Source organism: Vidua chalybeata, chromosome 5, assembly GCF_026979565.1.
Source record: "Vidua chalybeata isolate OUT-0048 chromosome 5, bVidCha1 merged haplotype, whole genome shotgun sequence".
Taxonomy (NCBI): domain Eukaryota; kingdom Metazoa; phylum Chordata; class Aves; order Passeriformes; family Viduidae; genus Vidua; species Vidua chalybeata.
Genome location: NC_071534.1, coordinates 70,921,392 through 70,942,347, shown reverse-complemented (window position 1 = coordinate 70,942,347; position 20,956 = coordinate 70,921,392). Strand labels below are relative to the sequence as shown.

At 42.8% G+C, this 20,956-nt stretch overlaps 1 protein-coding gene across 1 annotated transcript in view; it reads right to left on the bottom strand.

Annotated features, from left to right (window-relative positions):
* The window catches only part of NET1 (neuroepithelial cell transforming 1), a 59,517-nt gene extending 38,639 nt beyond the window's left edge, over window positions 1-20,878 (bottom strand). Inside the window, exon 1 of the mRNA XM_053943206.1 lies at window positions 20,688-20,878. Within this exon, the coding sequence (XP_053799181.1) occupies window positions 20,688-20,794 (107 nt within the window). The 5' untranslated portion in view covers window positions 20,795-20,878. The remainder of the gene's footprint in view (window positions 1-20,687) is intronic.
* Window positions 20,879-20,956: the final 78 nt, after the last annotated feature.

Below are 20,956 nucleotides of genomic sequence, written 5' to 3'. Positions count from 1 at the left end.
TCTTTTCTATCCCCATTTTCCATAAAAATCCCTTGGGATGGATTCTGAGTGTCCCAAATCCCAGAATCCCTGACCAGTTTGGGTTGGAAGGGACCTCAAAGCTCATTCCAGGGACACCTCCCTTATCCCAGGCTGCTCCAATCCTTCCTGGGACATTCCAGGGATGCAGGGGCAGCCCCAGCTGCTCTGGCAATTCCAGCCCAGCCAGGAATTCCCAATTCCCAAGATCCCATCCATCCCTGCCCTCTGGCAGTGGGAGCCATTCCCTGTGTCCTGTCCCTGCAGGCCTTGTCCCCAGTCCCTCTGCAGCTCTCCTGGAGCCCCTTCAGGCTCTGGAAGCAGCACCAAGGTTTCCCTGGAGCCTTCTCTTCTCCCACTTTTCTTGGACACTTCCAGGGATCCAGGGGCAGCCACAACCTCAGCTCCAGGGTCTCAGCACCCTCACAGGAAAGAATCTCTCCCTGATATTTATCCTAATTTCCCCCTTTAATTTGTACCTATCACAACAACCTGAACCTCCCGATGCCTCAGAGCATCCCCAGCTCTCCCCCCACCAAACATCCCCCATTCCATATGGCAGGAATAAACTCTCCTCCCCACACAGGCAGAGAGCTCCATTCCCCAAGCAGGCCAGAGAGGATTATGCCAATAATCCATCACTGGAAAGAGGAAAACTTTCTCCTTGAATGAGAGAAGAATGAAAGGTGCTGACGGAAGGAAGGAGCATCATCTGCTCCGTGAGTAAGCACATTCCCAGGATCTGCCACTCCGGAGCTGGTTGTGCTTTCCTTTCCTGGGCTGTGATGCAAACACCCAGGAGGAGGAGGAGGAGGCAGGGCTGAGGAAGAAGCCATGCAGCTGCTGCCAAAATATTTTGCTCCTCAGCATCTACGCAAGGACTGTCCCTGCTGCAGGAGCAGCCCTGGCACGGGAGATGCAGAGCCCAGGATCCCAAAGTTCCCAAAGCTGGATCCCCCAATCCCCAAAGCACAAATTTAGGTGCTGCAGGGGCAGCTCTGGCACAGGAGATGCAGAGCGTGGGATCCCAAAAAATTTGGGTGCTGCAGGAGCAGCATTGGCCCAGGAGGTGCAGAACCCAGGATCCCAAAAACTTCCAAAGCTGAATCCCCCAAAAACTCCCAAAGCACAAATTTGGGTGCTGCAGGAGCAGCCCTGGCACAGGAGATGCAGAGCCCAAGATCCCAAAAGCTCCTGAAGCTGGATCCCAAAAGCTCCCAAAGCTGCATCCCAAAAGCTCCCAAAGCAGGATTTCCCAATTCCCAAAGCACAAATTTGGGTGCTGCAGGAGCAGCCCTGGCACAGGATCCCAAAGGCTCCCAAAGCACGAATTTGGGTGCACCAGGCCCTTGTCAATCAGCCCTGAACGAGGAGCTTGGGGCTAATCCTGCTCATTAAACCCCAGAACAGAAATAAAGCCCCCAGGCCATCTCCACATGCCAAACTCAGCTCCCCCGTTCCCGGCTGGGGCTGATCTCATCTGTCCCCAGCTGCCCAGGCCCTCCTGTCACTCCTGCAGGACGGTGACACCTCCAGCCAAGCATTTGAAGCTGCCCTGAGGCGCCTCTCTTGCTGCAGGGGCTATAAAGGAACCCTGGGTGAGGCTCAGATTTAAGCAATCGGCTTTTAGGTGAAATGAATCTCGGTAGGAGGCACCAGCTCCTGAAATTTCTAGACGTAACGTTCATAAATCCATTTTTGCCTCACTTGCTGGTGTCATCCTAGCTGGGCATTGATAGCAGGTACTTGGAAAGGCTTAGAATAAAGCCTGACTAAAGATTACTCAAAATAGTTCCTCAGCAATTTTAGTCCCAAGGTCAGCACGGAGTTCTGTGGTCTAGAAAAACCACCAGCAGTACAAAGAAAATAAAAATAAAGTCAAAATAAAAGCAGATTTGTCGATGCAAAGATGTTAGAAAATGTCATGAAGGAAGGTTGAGGAATCTGTGTCCAAGGAAAGAGATAGGAAGCAAATGTTGGACACAGAAATCCCTTCAGGAAAGCAGTGTCCCATAGAAAGTGGATGGGGAGATGAGGAATTTCCAGAGTTTTTATGGAGCAGAGTGGAGCTCTCTGGATGTTTAATGAACCACCAACCCCTCCAAATTAACTTTACCTGCCTTTTCTACATTCCCACAAAATCAGCCTCTCGAGGGCTCCATGAGAACACTGAAATTTGTGAATGTTTCCAGCCAGTTCAGCTGGCATCAGTGGGATTTAAACATCCCTAAGTGTCACCCCCATGAGCCCCTTCCCCTGGGATCCCTATTTTGAGCATTCCCTGGGGACAGGGGTCTGGCCAGAGGAATTCCAAGTGCCCAGAAGCCCTGGGAGCCAAGGAGGACCACGCTGCTTCAAATCCAGACAACTATTTTGAGTTCTTGTGGGAACTGAGCTTGATCCAATAAATATCAGGAGTTATCACAAGAGAACCCACAGGAAAACACACACTGAGTGCTGACAGACACAAATTCCCCTTTTTTAGCTCGGATTTAAAATGATCCGAGGCAGCATTTTTCCAGTTCTGCAGAAGCCATAAAATTCAGCGGGACTGAGGTGGGAGAGGTCAAATCCCTTTTTTTCCCTGCCAGTTTCAGTGGTGGGAATGATGCCCTGTGGAGGCTGAGCTGGAGCAGAGGCTGGGCAGAGCTAAAGAACAAAGCAGGGATTTATTCCAAGGATCTCCTGCATGGATCCACCTTGGGCAGCACCAGAGCCCAGCCAGGGCTGCAGCCAAGAGGAACCAAAATGGTCCCAAAATGCACGAGCGCTCCCGGGGGCTCTCACTGGGATCAGCTCTGCTCCATTTGCACCTTGCAGTTCATTGTCCCATTCCAGCTTTAGCCCAGGCACTCCCATCCTGCTTGTTTTTCTCTCTCCAGCCCACGCTGTTTGTGCTCCTGGGCCTGAGCTTTGGATCATTTGTCCTTGGTGCCCAGCTGGAGCAGGAATTGTTTTGTCTCCCTGCTCTGTGCACAGAGCTCGCCATCCCATAATGTGAAGCTCAGACCCACACACTAAAGCAGCTCAGAGTCTGAAAAAATATAGAAGTTAAACTCTGGGGCATCAGCAACACCCCAAAGACACAACTGAGCTGCAGGACTCCTGCCAAAAGTTATCCTGGTGGGATTGGGATGAGACTGGACAAGGACTGGAAAAGTCGATAAATTTGTCAGATGAAGCTGAAAGCTCCAAAAGTGGTGGAGTGAAGGAAAAAGGAGCCTCACAAACGTCAGCCTTGTCCTATTTAGCACCCAAATCATTGTTGGGAGCAGCACCTGGGGCAGAGGGGCCTTGTCCTTAGGGAAATTCACCTGGCTGGCTTCAGCAGGGCTATAAAAAGCTGCCCTGCATTGCTGAGGGGGATTAGCATTTATCCCACAGGAGAAAAAAAAGAAACGGGGGCCAGGAGTAGATTTGGGCAGGAGAACAGTCTGGGAATCCTGGAGGAGAAAATGGTGCTGGAAAGGAGCACAAGAATAATCAGAAAAAATCCTGGAGGAGAAAATGGAGCTGAAAAGAGCAAAAGAATATTCAGAAAAGAGCAGGAGGCAGGAAATGGCTGCAGGGTGGAGCTGGGGATTGTAATGTCTGTACAATTTCAGGGGAAGATGGAAGAGAAGCAGGCCTGGCTGGCTGGGTGGTAAAGCAGCACCGAGTGACTTCATATTTTAAATATTTAAACATTACAAGGAGCTGAAGGTGTACTTTGCTCTGACAAAAGAGTTTGTTTAATGCTTTTACTTTTCGAGGCACAGTCCCTTTCATTGTGCCCTTGCTAAATGGCAAAAAAGCAAACACATTTAGGGCTGATAGGCCGGGCAGGAGCCAGCAGCAGTGACCTGGGCTCAGGTGACACAGCCAGGAGAGCTCCTGTGCTCCAGCAGCGTTTGCTCTCTTTGATTTCATTCATTTCAAGCCCTTTCATTGTGCTTAGGCAAGATGAATTCCCTTTCCTCAGGCTGTTTTAACCTTGAACCTCCCTTCTGCAGCACTTTGGAGATCCCTGGATTCCCTTCTTCTGCAGCGTTTCAGCCCTGAACTTTAGGAGAGGTGTTGGGATCCCTGTCTGAGCTAAACCTGCACTCACAGAACCCCAACAGAAAACCAAAAATAAAATTTTCTCAGCCCTCCCTGCCCCTCTGTGTGTGTTTGGGTATCTCCTGATTTTCCTGTGACCTTCCTCTCCTTCCTGGTGGGAAAACAAGAGAGGAAAATCAGCTCTGCAATGATTTGGTTCAGGTCCTGGATGGATTTTCCAGCTTGAGATCCCTTCTTTTCTCCTAATCTACACATGGATGGTGGCCAGGACAGGTCTGACTCAAAATCTCCTTGTGGGGAAGAAAATCCTGGATTTTTTTTTTTTTTTGTTGTCTGTCTGTGGAGGTTTTGGAGGCAGGAACAGGTAAAGGACAAAGAGAAGAAAGGCCTGCAAAGAGGATAAAAAGAGCCTCCTCTCCTTCCTGGTGGGAAAACAAGAGAGGAAAATCAGCTCTGCAATTGTTGGTTTTTTATTTCCAACATGCAATGATTTGGTTCAGGTCCTGGATGGATTTTCCAGCTTGAGATCCCTTCTTTTCTCCTAATCTAGACATGGATGGTGGCAGGGATCAGGTTTCACTCAAATTCTCCTTGTGGAGATGAAAATCGTGGATTTTATTTGGTTATTTACCCATGGAGGTTTTGGAGGCAGGAGCAGATAAAGGATAAAGAAATAAAAGGCCTGCAAGGAGGAAAAAAAAAAAAAAAAAAAAAAAAAGAGCTCAAAACTGAGACAAAACAAGAGTGGAGGATTAAGAAATGCAGGAAAATGCAGTTAGTGCAGCAGACGAGGAACTGCTGCCTCCAGGGAGAATTTTATGGAGCCTGGCAGGGAAAAGCAGCTCAGGGGCCAAGGCAGAAAACACGAGGAGAAAGGGAGGAGAGTTCAGAGCCTCTCATCTCTTTCCATGGCAGAAATATAAATACACCTGAAGTTTGTTTGCAGGTTTGAATCACAGAGTAATAAAGAAGTTTTATTAAAGCATTACAGTAATTCCTAGTTCTTACAACAAACAAACCAACCACCCACACACAAAATAAATCTCCCAGGGCAGGGGGGGAAAAAGCAGATTTTTTTTTTTTTTTTTAGAGAGGAGAAAGTCTGTTAGACATGGCCACAGGAAAACCATTATTGAATCTCCCTCAGCTCAGCCTCACCTTCAGGAGAACATTCCTGGACAGTGAGTAGGAAAATTAATCTGTCTGTTCTAAAGATTATTCACAAACACACAAAGAAAACCGATTTAAGTTGCAGAACAAGCTCAGAGCTGCCCCCCTGATGTGGAGGAGTGACAGTGCAACAGCCCTGCTGCAAGGAGATAATCACCAAAAAAATCGAAATTAACCTAAAAACACGAGGGGCTTGTAGGAATTCAGCAGTATCCAAGGAATTCAGCAGTATCCAAGGCAGCTGCTGCCAGGATCACTGTACGAAGTCCCATGGAACAAACAGCAAGGTCATTTGTGGAGGAACCTGAGTGCACGTCATTAATTAATTAATTAATGCTTCCTAGTGCTCTCTGGGTAATATTTTTCAAGCAGTTCAGAACAAAACGGTTTGGGGTTGGAAAGGCTCTTTAAAAATTCCTCCAATTCCATGGGCAGGGAATGGAATATTTAACGGAATATTTACATGTGTAAATCCATTCCTTGTTCTTTTAATTTCAATTTTGCAGCTTGCTTGCTTCAGCTGGGGAACTTCAGCCCTTTTCTGGGAGAGGTGAACATAATTCCAGGGTTTCTCCACACCTGGAATGCCAGGAAATCACTATCCCAGGCTGCTCCAAGCCTGGCCTTGGACATTCCAGGGACAGCCACAGGAGGAGTTTAAGGGACTCATGAACACAACTGGAATGTAAAAAATCACCCCTAGGAATGAAACCACTCAGATTCACTGGAAAAGCTCGTGTGTAGAGGTTCAAACCTGGATTCACTGGAAAAGCTCTTCAAACCCGAGTTTAAAGGGAGCCAAGCTCTGTAACTGCTCCTTCTCCCCGAGGCAGACACGGAGCAGCTCCAGAGTCTGGAGACCTTGCTGGGTGTGTGGGAGGGAAATCAGTTTAATTGCACCTTGATGCAATCAGCTCCTGTGGTCTCTCAGATGCTGGGATCAGCACATCCGGGGCTCTCCCAAACCACCCAGACAACTTTTGCTCAGGAAGCTTTTAAGTGAGGACCCAGGTGAGGAACACTCCCAGCCCACCCACGTGCTCAGAGCCTGGAGCATCCTGGACACCTTCACCTGCTTCCTTTTTTCTTTTTTTTACCCTCCCCAGGGAACCTGGGAGTTGCAAAGGTTCAGGAAAGGGCCATGGCAGCAGGCAGTGTGGGTATTTGAGGATATTTCAGGATATTTAAAATCAGGTTGGACAGGGCTTGGAGCAAGCTGGGCTTGTGGAGGTGTCCCTGCCCATGGGAAGTGAGGAATGAGATGAGCTTTAAGGTCCTTAAAATCCTTTGGAGTTTTCCAACCCAACTCTTTCTGTCATTCCATAAATATTCATTCAGTGCAGGAAAGGGGAAAAAAAATCACCTTGAAGTATTAAGGAATTATTTCCTTTCAGCCTTGCTGCATTTGACTGGGTAAAATGAAATCAATCCCAATTATAGGAAATATTAAATATTTCACCCAAAGCAGGAGTGAAATTCCAACGCTGTGGTTGGAACGGAAAGGAAAAGCTCTGATTCCCAATCCAGTGGTGACACCTAGAGGGAGAGGAAAGGAATGAAAAAGGAATTTTTGTAAAGCTCTTCCTGAGCCAGAAGCGGCTCTGGAGTCCTTTGGTTCATCCTCTGGAAGGAGAAAGTGCTCCAGGAAAAAGCAGAGGGCAAAGGGAGAAGCCTGAGACTCTTCCCGAGGCTCCTGGGGGGTCTCTGCCTGCTGGAATCAGGGGGATGCAAACCTTGGAGCCTCTGGAATAACGCCCAGCAAAGGGAATCCTGTTTAACCCTTTCCTACTAAACCTCCCCTCCAGCCCCACCCTCAGGGATGGATCTCCACCAGGCTTTTTTTGGGGGGGTTTTAAGCTTTTCTTTTCCTCTGTGAAGGAACTGTTGCACCTCAGAGACATCAGAGACCCCGAGGCCAGGGCAGCTGGGCAGGAATCCAGCCTGGTGCTGTTTATCCTTGGAAATGCCTGCTCAAACCTGCAGGAAAACTCGGCCTGGAGTTGTTCCTCCACCTCCACACGAGGTGGGGCCCACCTGGATTTGCAATTCCAAAGAGATTTTTGGTTAGGTGCCTTTTTTTTGTTGTTGTTGTTGTTTAGTCTGGGTTTTCTTTGGCTTCACCAAAATAAAGGGGAGCAGAGAACCACCCAAATGGGAGCTTGTAGGACCTGTAAATGTGTCTTATAAAATGTGTTTTATATTTTCAGAGCATAAACCCTTTTTTTTTTTTTTTTTAAGCTCCTTGACAAGCACAGAGTGCTGCTGAAGGAGAAAAAAAAATCTCCTTGTCCATCTGGGATCCATCCAAACATTTGAGAGTCAGGGCTGGAATAATTGGAGTTTTTTCCTCACTCTTAAAATTACTGGGAGAGCCTAACCTCTCTTGAATTTCTGGGCACATTTCAAAGGAGCCCAAAATAAAATTGCTGTGATCAAGCCTTGCCTCCCTGTCCAGTCCCAGCTGCAGCTGAAGGTTTGGGCAGATAATTAATAGCAATTCCCAATTAATTCCAGTTAGGGCAGCACCTTTAATGAGGTGTTTCCCTCCTCACCAGGATGTGGGAAGTGTGGGACCACCACAATCCAAGAGATTTCCTGGCATTCCAGGTGTGGAGAAAACCCTGGAATTATGTTCACCTCTCCCAGCAAAGGGCTGAAGTTCCCCAGCTGAAGCAAGCAAGCTGCAAAATTGAAATTAAAAGAACAAGGAATGGATTTACACATGGAAATAATCCATTAAACTGCAGCTGCTTTCCAGGAAATTTGTATAAAAATAAGGGAATAGAAAAGCTTCAACTTAATGACCTTTAAATACCTGACCATTCCTTCCCAGTCCTGTTATCCCAGACATTTCTGGGAATAATTCCTATTTCCATATATTATTGCTTTATCTCTGCTTTCCTTTCTTGGGCATTTGGAAAATTTCCTTTAATTTTTGTGGTTTGATGCTCCCCAGATCCCAAATTTCCTGCTGTTCCCTCAGGTGAGAGAAGAGAGGCAGAAATGAAAGTGTAAAATACTGACAGGAAAAGAAAAAGAAGGAAAAAGGGAAAAAAAGCAAGAAAATGCAAAAAGTGATGGAAGTCAAATAGGAGTGAAGTTTTCCCAGTATCCAGAGGGGAAATTCTTGTAAATCAGCCAAAATGGGAACATCCCATGGCAGTCAAATTGCCTGGCACTTGAAGTCAATCCATTGTACAAAGCAGTTTAGGGAAAAATCATGGAATATCCTGCGAAAATCAGGGAATTTTGCCATCAGTTCCACTGAATTTGCTTTTATACCTTAGCTCCGTTTTAAGAGATTTTTTTTTTTTTGGTGAAAACCCCACCAAGAAAAGAAATGCAAATCAGGAAAGGAAACAGTGACAGCAACCTCTGAGTACAAAAAATGTCTGTAAAATTGGGTGGTCCCAAATTTGTAATTTTAAGATCTAAACTCTGGTTTTTTTTAACCAAAATTCCTCTCTCATTCCTGAACTTCCAGTCCCAAATTTATCCCCACAAACAGCACCATCCACTAGAAATGCCAAGAGATCCCATCTCCATCATGATCATCTCACACAATATAGAAATAAATATATATTTGAAATTATTACCCCCAGATCTCCAGCAAAGATAAGCCCGTACTGAGGAATTCATTTCTAAAATTAAGCCAGGCAAAGACTGAGGAAATCTTTCTTTTCAGGCAATAAAAATTTCCCTACAGCTTATCCTGGGTATTTAAAAAATATTTTGGTGAAAACAAACCCTCTGATATTAAAAAGCAAAACTGAAGAACATCATCACCCTCCTGAAGACATGAGGAAGATCAAGAGGAATTTTGCATTTCTCTGGTGTTAAAGAAATTGCTCCTGGGAAGTGAAGGGTGCCAGATTTATTATTTCAAAGGAGCTGCAGGGAATTTTAGAGTTGGGCATTCACTTTGGATTTCTGGGAAAAGGTCATTTGCTCCCATCCTGTTCCCAAAAATTAAATCCAGAGGAAGAGGAATATTTTGGAGTCCTATAGGTCGGGCTTTACTTGGCAGAACTTTGGAGACAAAACGAAAACCGAACGAAATGAAGGGAAAATTCCCAATCCAAGCCCAGGTGAAACCCTTGTGGGGATGTGGGATGGGAACTGAGCATTCCTGCCCTGGCCAGAGCAGCAGCATTTTAGGGATTTCACTTGATTTCCCTGGGCTTTTCCCTGGAAAAGCAGCAGGGCCCATTCCATAGGAACAGGAATGGGCTGAAGTTGTCCCACAGTTTTCCACTGGTGGGGCAGCAGCACAATCCTGTCCTTTTCCCACCATCCTGACCAAAGTGCACAATTCCTCCTCCTCCTCCTCCTCTCTTCCCACCGTTATTTGTCCCCAGTTTCCCTTCACAGTCACCAATTCCAGAAAAATGACCAGATAATATTGGCTTTTATATATTAGCCTATGCATGCTGTTAGTGATTGAAAGTATTTAGAAATAGGATTTAGTGTTTAGAATAACGATTTAGAAATCTTTTAAAATATAATATAATATAATATAATATAATATAATATAATATAATATAATGCAATGTAATATAATATAATATAATGTAATATAATATAATGCAATAATATACTATAATATACTATATTATAATATACTATAATATACTTTACTATAATATAAAATATAATAAAATATAATATAATGTAATATAATAATATACATATATATACTATACTATATATATAGTATATATATACACTATATATATACACAATATACTATATTATAATATATATAGTATAATATAGTATATATAATATTATATATTATATACTATATTATATATAGTATATATAATATACTATATATACTATATATAATGTACTATAATATACTATATTATACTATAATATCATATAAAATGTAATGTAATATAATGTAACGTAATGTAATAATATACTATAATATACTATAATATACTATACTATAATATCATATAAAATATAATAAAATATAATATCATATAATGTAATATAATGTAATAATACACATATATATTATACTATATATAGTATATATATACACTGTATATACTATACTATATTATACTATATATATAGTATAATATAGTGTATATATAGTATATATTATATAGTATGTTATATAGTATATATATTACTATACATATTATATTATATATAGTATATTATATATAGTATATATAAAATATAGTTAATGTAATGTAATGTAATGTAATAATATAATATAATATAATATAATATAATATAATATAATAATATAATATAATATAATATAATATAATATAATATAATATAATATAATATAATATAACATAATATAATATAACATAATATAATATAATATGTAAATATAACACATTTATCAGTTTGAGTATGCACTGTGCTGATCATAGAAGTAGTAGTGCAATGAATATAATATCTACGTATCACTTACAGAAATAACAGTCGGATGAAGATATTGTGGTACAGAGCGCAGCACAACATTAAAAAAAAGGACTTTTGTGTAACTAAAACCAGCGCCAGGCCATCCAGTGCCCGAGCTGTCCGGGCGGTGCCGGCGCCACAAAGCAGAGCAATTAGGGTGCTCTAATTAGAGTTAAATGAAGGGGGACCCGCTGAGTCCCCGCTGAGGACGGGAAGCAGCAGGGTGGGGACACCAGAAATAAAATGCATTGACCCGACAGCCGGGGTGTCGTGCGGAGAAACCCGAGTGTGAAGGAGCCCCACAAAGGAGCTCCCAAAACATCCCAAAGTTCGCAAGAGTGTTTGAATAATGCATGAAACTCATGAATATGCATGTCACCCGTAAAATAACACTGTTTTATACAGCGGGCGTTTGGCTGCTGGCCAGGAGCACCCCAGCGCTGGAAATACTGTCCTTTTTTAATCATTATTGTACTTTTTTAATCATTATTGTCCTTTTTTTATCATCATTACTATTTTTTTATCCTTATTGTCTTTTTTTATCATTATTACTATTTTTATCCTTATTGTCCTTTTTTATCATTATTACTATTCTTTATCCTTATTGTCCTTTTTTTATCATCATTACTATTTTTTTATCCTTATTGTCTTTTTTTAATCATTACTATTTTTTTTACCTTATTGTCTTTTTTTATCATTATTACTATTTTTTATCCTTATTGTCCTTTTTTATCATTATTACTATTTTTTATCCTTATTGTCCATTGTTATCGGTATTAGTTGTATTATTATTAAACTTTTAAAAACCCTAAGCAGAGAATTCTGTTTTTCACATATCCCAGTGATGTAACATATAAAGATAAAATTCTCTGTATAGACCAGTGTGTTCTTTGGCTGCTGGCCAGGAGCACCCCAGTGTTGGAAATATTGTCCTTTTTTAATTATTATCACTATTTTTTTATCCTTATTGTCCTTTTTTATCATTATTATTATGAAACTTTTAAAAACTCTAAGCAGCAAATTCTGTTTTTGATATATCCCATTGATGTAACAGTTTAAAGATAAAATTGTATAGACCAGTGTGTTCTTTGGGTGTTGTCCAGGAGCACCCCAGTGCTGGAAATATTGTCCTTTTTTAATCATCATTACTATTTTTTTATCCTTACTGTCCTTTTTTTATCATTATTACTATTTTTATCCTTATTGTCCTTTTTTTATCATTATTACTATTTTTATCCTTATTGTCCTTTTTTTATCATTATTACTATTCATTATCCTTATTGTCCTTTTTTATCATTATTACTATTCTTTATCCTTATTGTCCTTTTTTTATCATTATTACTATTCTTTATCCTTATTGTCCTTTTTTTATCATTATTACTATTCATTATCCTTATTGTCCTTTTTTATCACTATTACTATTTTTTATCCTTATTGTCCTTTTTTACCATTATTACTATTATTATTATTAAACTTTTTAAAAGTCTAACCAACAAATTCTGTTTTTATATATCCCAGTGATGTAACAGTTTAAAAATAAAATAGTTTGTATCCCCCCCAGCATGTGTTCTTTGGCTGCTGGCCAGGAGCACTCCAGTGCTGGAAATATTGTCCTTTTTTAATCCTATTATTATTATTATTATTATTATTATTATTATTATTATTATTATTATTATTATTATTATTAAACTTTTACCAGTTCCAAGCAGTGAATTCTGCATTTTCACCACCAATTCTTTGTCCCTTGGAGGAGAACACTAGGCCCCAGGAGTTTGAAGAGGTGCTCAGTAAAATGAGGCTTTCATTCCACCTCAGAAGGATTTCAAATATTATATTACCTTTAAATAGAATGTATTTAAAAATAAATATATTTTAAAGCTGATATCATTAAAATATTATTTAAAAATCTAATTATTTTTAATGTAATATTTTAGATTTATTATTTTAAATCTAATATTTTTTAAATATCACTCCAAGGCTTTTGTGCAGCCAGGGGAGCAGAGATCCTGCTGAGATCCACATTCCCAGAGGGTTAAAACTCCGATTTTTACAATTCCTTTTTATCCAGTAGGGAATGAGTGCAGGGCTGTTGTTTCTGGAGTTGAGGAGAGGATTAAATAAACAAAACCAGGTTTTTGGCAGGGATAGATGGAGCCTTTCCTACAGCCAAACTCAGCTCAGTGTTTGGTTCAGCCAGGCTTTGTCTCTCTGGTTCATTCCTGACTTCAAGTCAGGAAAACTCCTGCACGCTTCCTTGGCAAACCAAATATCAAATAATTCCTATTAACAGGTATTTTCTGCACCCTCCAGCCTGCTTTGGAGCATCCCTGGATATTCTCTCACTTGAATGATAAATAGGGAACAATAATATAATATAATATAATATAATATAATATAATATAATATAATATAATATAATATAATATAATATAATATAATATAATATAATATAATATAATATAATATAATATAATATAATATAATATAATATAATATAATATATCATGATGCCATATTTATAATAATACAGTATATAAGAAAATTATATCATTATTAATTTATTAATAATACAATAGATAACAATTATAGAGTGCATAGGATATATCATATATATTTTATAATATATAACGCATACTATATATAATATATATATTAAAATATAGTTATGTATAACTATCGAATGCTACAATAAATAATGATAAATATTAAAATGCAAAACCCATTCCCATCATTTGGGATCAGCCAGTTCTCCTGGATTATGAGGCTCGGGGGCTTCTCCTCGTAAAAGCCCAAGGCCCAGTCCATGAAGCTCTTGTGGGAATCTCTGCACGAGACTTTTTATCTCTTTCCTCAGCACATTCCCAGAGATCTGAGATCAGGAGCAGCAGCTGTCAGACTCAGGGAATCTGGGAATGTGTTTAGGCTGGGAGAGCACGAGGAAAACCTTCTGTAGGCTCTGTTTTGGGAACATCTCGGAGCTCCATTCCTGTCTGAGCAGGAAAAGAGTTTCGTTTATATCATTTGTTCATTTAGAAATTATTAAGTATTTTAACCACCTGCCTCAGACACCAGGAGCTGCTCTGCCACCCAGCTCTGCTCCAAGTGCTTTTTTTATAAATTAAGTATTTTTTAAAATTAAGAATTACTGCAGCTCCTCACAAGGAGAAGAATCTCCTCTGCGTTTTTATTTCACTGGATCAAAAAGCACTGAAGGGCTCATCCTTATCACCAAGGACGTTTTTCCATTTTTTTGACGTCTGAAATTCAACCCCCCTTTTGAGGTTTCCCATTCTGCAAAGCACCTGCCATGAGCTTGGCCAGAAAATATTAATTAAAGCAGCACAAACAACTCCACTGGATGTTGAGGATAATGATTTGTGAGGGAAGATAATTATTTGCTAAGTGTAGCTTGACTTCTGCTTTACAAGACAATAATGAGCAGTCTATCATCAGCATGAAGTAATTAAAAGCCTGGTGTTAAGATAATCAACATTTACACTGAGGGATGGCAAGTGCTGAAAGGTTTTCATGGGTTTTAATCACTGCAGCATGGTTTAAAAATAAGAGTTTACAGGTATTTTCTTTCTCCTGTCTTTAGCTCATCTTTCCTATGAGAAAATTCATTTTCCAGCATTTCCAAGCACGGAGAAACACCAAATTGCACTGGGAAGAGAAGAGATTCCACAGGGCAAAAGGACATGAAATTATCCTTCAGCTTGGTTTATGCATTCTGTGTTCCAACACATCCTAACAGAAAATCCAGGGATTATTTCCAGAGCTGCTCACACCTTCTCTGTCCCTTGGAGGAACACACCAGGTACAAGAGATGTCCAGTGAAATCAGGATTTCATTCCACTTCATGAGGATTTTAATAAACCCGGGCACTCAAAACGTAGGGAAAGAGAAAAGTGACCTTAAAATGTTTCACTGGACACTATTCTATAGCAGAAAAAAAACCCCAAACCATCATAAAATCACACCCAAATTCACTCAGTTTCAGGGATCATTTCTTCCCAGCCCTCTCCAAGATTGTGGAATTCTTGTCCAAGGAACAAAGGACACAAGTGGGGTTTAAATACTTTAAAACTCTTATTGGATTTTTTAAATGAGTGATTCCACTCAGTTTTAGGGATAATTTCTTCTCAGTTGCTGGAAGATTGTGGAATTGTTGTGCCAAGGAGAGCTGAGGAGAAGCCCAAGGAACAAAGGACACAAGTGAGGTTTAAACACTTAAAAACTCTGATTTTTTTTTTTTTTTTTTTTAATGAACGATTGCACTCAGGGATAATTTCTTCCCAGCCCTCTCCCAGTTGCTGGAATATTGTGGAATTATTGTGCCAAGCCCAAGGAACAAAGGACACAAGTTGAGCCTTAACCCTTAAAAACTCTTATTAGACTTTTTTTTTTTTTTTTTTAATGACTGATTCCCAAAGTATCAATAGTCTTTTCCAGTAACTTCGGGCCAAACTATGGATTCCTAATTTGGGATACTCTGCTCCCCTGGGAATTGTTTGAGGCCTCTGGAAGGACAACTGCCTGCAGTGCTTGTGGGTTCCTCACGCTCCAGACACTCCCAAGCTGCTTTTGGAAAAAAATAAAAACAACAAACTACTGGGAATTGGAGCCTTTGGACATTTTCTGCAAGCTTGGAGCTTCCAATTATGCTCAAGTGCTGCATTTTAATCACCACCTTCTTCAGGGGAGGAGAAGTTTCCAGCTTGGGTGAACTTTGAAGTGATAATGGCAAGGAAAAGTGGGTGTTTGTACTCTTGGGGAGGCTCTCAGCAGCCCTAGAAAATCTGCTGGAACAGAGCTTTAATCGCAGCCAAGATCAAGAGCAAACAAACATTGCTGCCAGAAAAGCCATAATTAAGGAGAAGAAAGGCAAGAAAAGCACCAGCATCAAAAGCACTTGGCCCTCACAGCAGTGAGGTCAGTGGCCAACAAACAACTGCCTTTAATGGGATAAATGTGGCGAGGGAATAAATCAAAGGCAACTGGATTTATGGCAGCTTGTGCAGGTGATCAGGGAAGATTTTGAAAAGCTTTTCTGAAATCTATAATTCAGGAAGGACTCTCTCTTGAGATGCCTCTTAAAGCCAATCCTGGTGATGAGCGAACAACAAATTCCTTGCAAACAAAGCTCCCCCTGACAAAATTCCTGCATGGATGGGAAGGGTTTTGTTTCACATTAAACCTCTCAGGCTGCCACCAAAAAATTCCACCTTTCTCCCTTCTTCATCCCTGCAATGCCCTGGCCACAGGGAAAGGTGGAAGGGTAAAACTTGACTTTTTTAACAAAAAACTTGACTTTTCTAACAGGTTCAAAAGCAAAGCAACTCCCCAGTGGGGCTGAAGGCTTTGGGGACTCCACCCTGGGCAGCAGCTCAAGGTTGAGAGTTTGGGAGAAAACCCAACCCAAAAGTCTGAGCTCTGCTCCTTTGGCAGCCTCGGGGTTGATCCCAGAAGGAGCTGCCTGGCCTGGCTCTCCCAGCCCCGAGCATCTTTTCCACCTTCCACCCTCTTGTGACCTTCAGAAAAACGCTTTTAATTCACAATTAGCCAATTAATCGGGATTAATCTCATTGGAGTTGATTGTTTCCAGGTGTCAAAGAGAACAGTTGGCTCTGGAGAGAGATCAAAATCAGCTTTCCAAGCTCCAGGCCTGCCTGGGGTGGGAGGGTTCCTTCTCCCAGCTGGAAGGAGCTGTTCCAGAGCCATTCTCTGGGAAAAAGATGAAAGTTTCTGGAGCAGGAGAGAGGCCTCAGCTTTATTTCCATGGGTTCCATCAGAAAGCTTCACCTGGATTCACCTCCAGATTAGAGAAACAGGGAAGTTGGGAACAAGATTAGAGAGTAAACAAACAAATCCCACAATAAATGGAGTTTTATCTGTCCCAGATTAAAGGTTTTGTCAGGTTTTTTTTGTTATCTCCTTGCAGCTAGAGTTGGGGTGAGGAAAAGGTTGAGAGAAAAACACTCATCCAATTGTGCCCCTAGATTCTGGGAAAACTTCTGGAAAAAGAGAGAATGTCTCCTTGGGAAAGTCATTCTTTACTTTTCCTTCTGAGCACTCTGCAGCTTCCTCTGCAATTACCTCTCACTTTCGAACCTGAAACACAAGAGCTGCAGGTGCACTGCCGGGGGGGGGGGGGGGGGAAGAAATGAAAAGATAACTAGAAAATGAGAAGATGTGAAAAGCACCCTCAGCTCAAACATTCCCTGTTCATAACTGGGTGAAGTCACCGTCTCCAGCACCGTCTCCTCCCTTTTTAGACACCACAAACAAGAGGCTGCTACAAATGGCCTGTCCCTTCCCACCTCCCTCTCTTTTGGGAGCATCAGGAATCCTCCAGCAGCACGGCAGGAGTGAAATGTGATCCTTTAAAAATACCCCACTGAAGCAGCAGATCGAGGCTGCTCAGGAATGTTGTAGCCCTGAGAATTCAAGGCTAATAAAGGGAATTACCTCGCCCTCTCTTAGTTTGACACGGGAGACATTTATAGAAGTGATACAGAACTTTTAGCTACTAGGAATTTGTACGTGCTTTTGTGAGAAAACATTTTAAGGAGGAAAGACACCCCGGAACTTTGTCTTTCTCTTCTAGCAGGCAGCTGCTATGCATGAGAAAGCCACGAGAAAATGTTTTTTTTTCCTTATAGAGAAATCTCCATAACATCAACAAGGAAGACTTCTCCTCCTAAGGAAACTAATTTTAGAAGTGGTAAACTGACTGAAATTTTAGGTTTTGTTTCTTTACATTGTCAGTGGGAAGAAAGGGTGTGTGGGGTGGAGAAGCGTTCTAAACATTTTGTTCCGATTTTTATTACTCTTTTAGTTACTGTTAATAAGTTTTTCTTCATACCCTTTTAAAGTTTTAAGCCTACTTTGCCTTTCTCCTACTCCTACCTCACAACGAGTCCCTTAAAAACTCTTAATTCTTTTTTATTTGATGAATGATTCCACACAGTTTTAGGGATAATTTCTTCCCAGTTGCTGGAAGATTGGGGGAATTGTTGTGCCAAGGAGAGCTGAGGAGAAGCCCAAGGAACAAAGGACACAAGTGAGGTTTAAACATTTAAAAACTCTTATTTGATTTGTTTTTAATGAATGATTGCACTCAGGGATAATTTCTTCCCAGCCCTCTCCCAATTGCTGGAATATTGTGGAATTGTTGTGCCAAGGACAGCTGAGGAGAAGCCCAAGGAACAAAGGACACAAGTGAGATTTAAACATTTAAAAACTCTTATTTGTCTCCCAATTGCTGGAATATCATGGAATTGTTGTGCCAAGGACAGCTGAGGAGAAGCCCAAGGAACAGAAGACACAAGTGAGGTTTTAGCCCTTAAAAGACTCTTATTTTTCTTTTTAATGGCTTTTTCCACTCAGTTTCAGGGATGATTTCTTCCCAGCCCTCTCCCACCAGAGCTCCAGGAGCCTCCGGATTCCCTAAATCCACGCAGGAAGCGAGTGCGCTGCGAATGAGCCAACACTGAAACCCACCCCCCTCATCAGCGCACCCACCAAGAGATCTCAAAGCTGAACAAAACCTCAAATTAGCGAGCCAAAAGCACGGCACCAAAGGAGAGCTTCTGCCCGGCTTCACACTGAAAGCGCCGCGCCCTCCACCACTGCTGCGGGGATTTAGGGAGTCCGAGGCTCCCGGAGCCTGGGCTGACATTGGAGCAAACTCAAATCTCAAAAATCCGGGAAAAAACTCAAATCTGGAGCCTGCCCAAAGGCAGGCTCAGGTTACGGGGCTGGGGACAAAAGCTCCTTCACGGATGTGCGCACACACGCTCAGGGCCGAGGCGAACCAGCAGGGACTGAGGTCACTTGTCGTGCATATATTGAATATATTTATGGTTTAGCAGGGAGTGGAGGCCTTGCTTAAATCCCAGTCAGACCCTTGAAGGTAAAACAGATTTTGGCTGAAGTTTAAAATATGAGTGCTTCCAGATTTTGGTCTGGTTTTTTTTTAATTAAGAAAACAAACCGTCTGTCACTCTGTCCCCAACAGCTGCAAGGTTTAAACAACTGAAATTCTGTTGGTGGTGGTTGGGGAAGCAAACAGCTCAAATGATGCCAGTTGGGATTTGGGAGATCCCATCTGGATCCTGGGAGCAGCTCTGCCTTTCCCAGGACAAGGAACAGCAAACTGGGGCAAAATGATGCCCGGGATTAATAAAGAGAGCAGGGGGCTCGGCCTGAGAGAGGCAAAAAGGGATCCAGGCAAGGGGAAAAAATGGATTTAGGGAAAGGAAGAAAGGGATCCAGGCAAGGCAAAAAGGGGGTTAAAGGAAGGGGAAAAAAGGGATCCAGGCAAGGGAAAATAAAGGATTTAAGGAAGGTAAAAGGGGATCCAGGGAAGGCAAAAAGGGATTTAAGTGCTGTCTAGACGATCTAAAAAGGAGATCAAACCAGAAGCAGACGGTTCCACATGCACAAGCTGCAGCATGGAAAATTTCCAGTCAATCCAAGGAAAATTGTCCCCCAGTGAGTGTGACCAAGCTGTGAGAGGTAAGAAAATCCCTGTCCTTGGAGGTTTTTAGAGCTCACCCAGCCAGTGCCAAGCTGACCTAAATTTGAAGCTGGGCAGGAGATCTCCCAGTTAAACTCTTTCTTTATTTTAAACAAGCCTCAAGCAGCAGCATCTTGAGCTGCTGTGCATCACCTCGGGTGTCCAGATGTACCTGCATTCATTCCTTTCTAGTTTTATCCCAATCCCTTTGGCCTCACCCAGGAATGCTCGACCATCCCAAACCACCAAAGCCTTTCTGTTAGGCTCTGCTTTTCTAAGTGTTTTAATTAGGGAGCTCCAGGTTGGTTTTTCAAGAGCACGTTTCTATGAAAACATTTCTTTTTCAAAGCCTGTTAAACCCTTCTGCCACCCAGAGCTCCCCGATGCTTGCAAAACCCAAGCTCGTCAAGGCTTATTTTGCTTTTATCGCCTAATTAAGAACACCCACTCCAGCCCCTGGGAAATTTTTGACAGGTTTCAAAGCAAGGGATTGCTCCACTCAACCTTCCTCGCTCTCATTTCCATGGAAAAATGAGGCTGGAGGAAAAGCAGGAGCATCTCTCACGCCTCCAAGCCAAGCTGGGACGCAAAGGTTGATCCCTGCTCACACCCAGGAAGAAATTTCTGTCCAAACACAGCGTTTGGAGGTAGGAAAATTCCGTGCTGAGGTAACTAAAGCCACTTTGGCCAGATACAAGAGGTTTCCACATCATCTGCACGCTTGGAGAAGTCATCTCCTAACCTTGAGGGCAACAGAAAATCCAAACCTCTGCTGGTCTGGGGCTGTCAAATCTGCTTAAATTCTCAACACACCCAGGTAACATTTTGGGGTCAACACAAATAAGACGAACTGAACTTCAGAGTAATTTTTTTCGCAAGTTTCATCCAGGGTGTGACCTCAGGAAAAAAAAAAAATCTCTCAAGTTTCACACCTCAGAGTAACAGTATCACACATCTCACACAGGGGGTTAAAAAAATCAGAATAAAAGCACAGCTGGTGCTGCGGTGGGTTTTATGCCCAGATGATCCCAGCCCTGCCCAGAGAAGCTGCGGCTGCTCCTGGGATCCCTGCAAGTCCAAGGCCAGGCTGGAGCAGCCTGGGACTGCCCATGCCAGGGGGTGGCACTGGATGAGCCTTAAGGATCGTTCCAACCCTTTAAAATTCCGTGCTAGGAGCACCTACAGACACCCCTCCTCGTTAGGGGACATGTTATAAAGCTGTTGGAGCCTGAGGAAAGAAGCGCCCATCTCATGAGGCAGAAAAGCAAAGGATTCTCCCACAGCCCGCAGGAGAGGAATTCCCCACAGGAGATGGGAAGGAAGGGAATTTCCCTGGAAAAATCCCCTCACAGCCGGCCGGGGGTTCCCTTCACAAGGCAGTGAGGAAGCTAAAGGGACCCTCCTCACACAGGAGACCGGCGAGATCTCCTCTGAGGGCGCACACGCCCCGCGGGTCGCCCTCAGCCCCTCACGGAGGGGGACGCGGGGGGATCGCGACTCCTACCGGCTGCAGGAGGCGGCCACACCGGGCGTGCCGCCCGCCGGGGGCGAGATGCTGGCCCTGCCCCGTCTCCTCCCAGGGGGTTTCTGTCCCAGGGGCTCTGCCTCCATGGGGATGGGGACCGGGAGCGGGGCTGGCAGCGGCAGCGGCGGCGGCGGCGCCTCAGCCCGGGGAGAAATGGCGGCGGCGGCGGTTTGAAAATGGCGGCGGTGGCGGCGGCGGCCAATCAGGAGCCGCGGGGGCGTGGCCGGAGGGCGGCGCGGGCCGTGAGG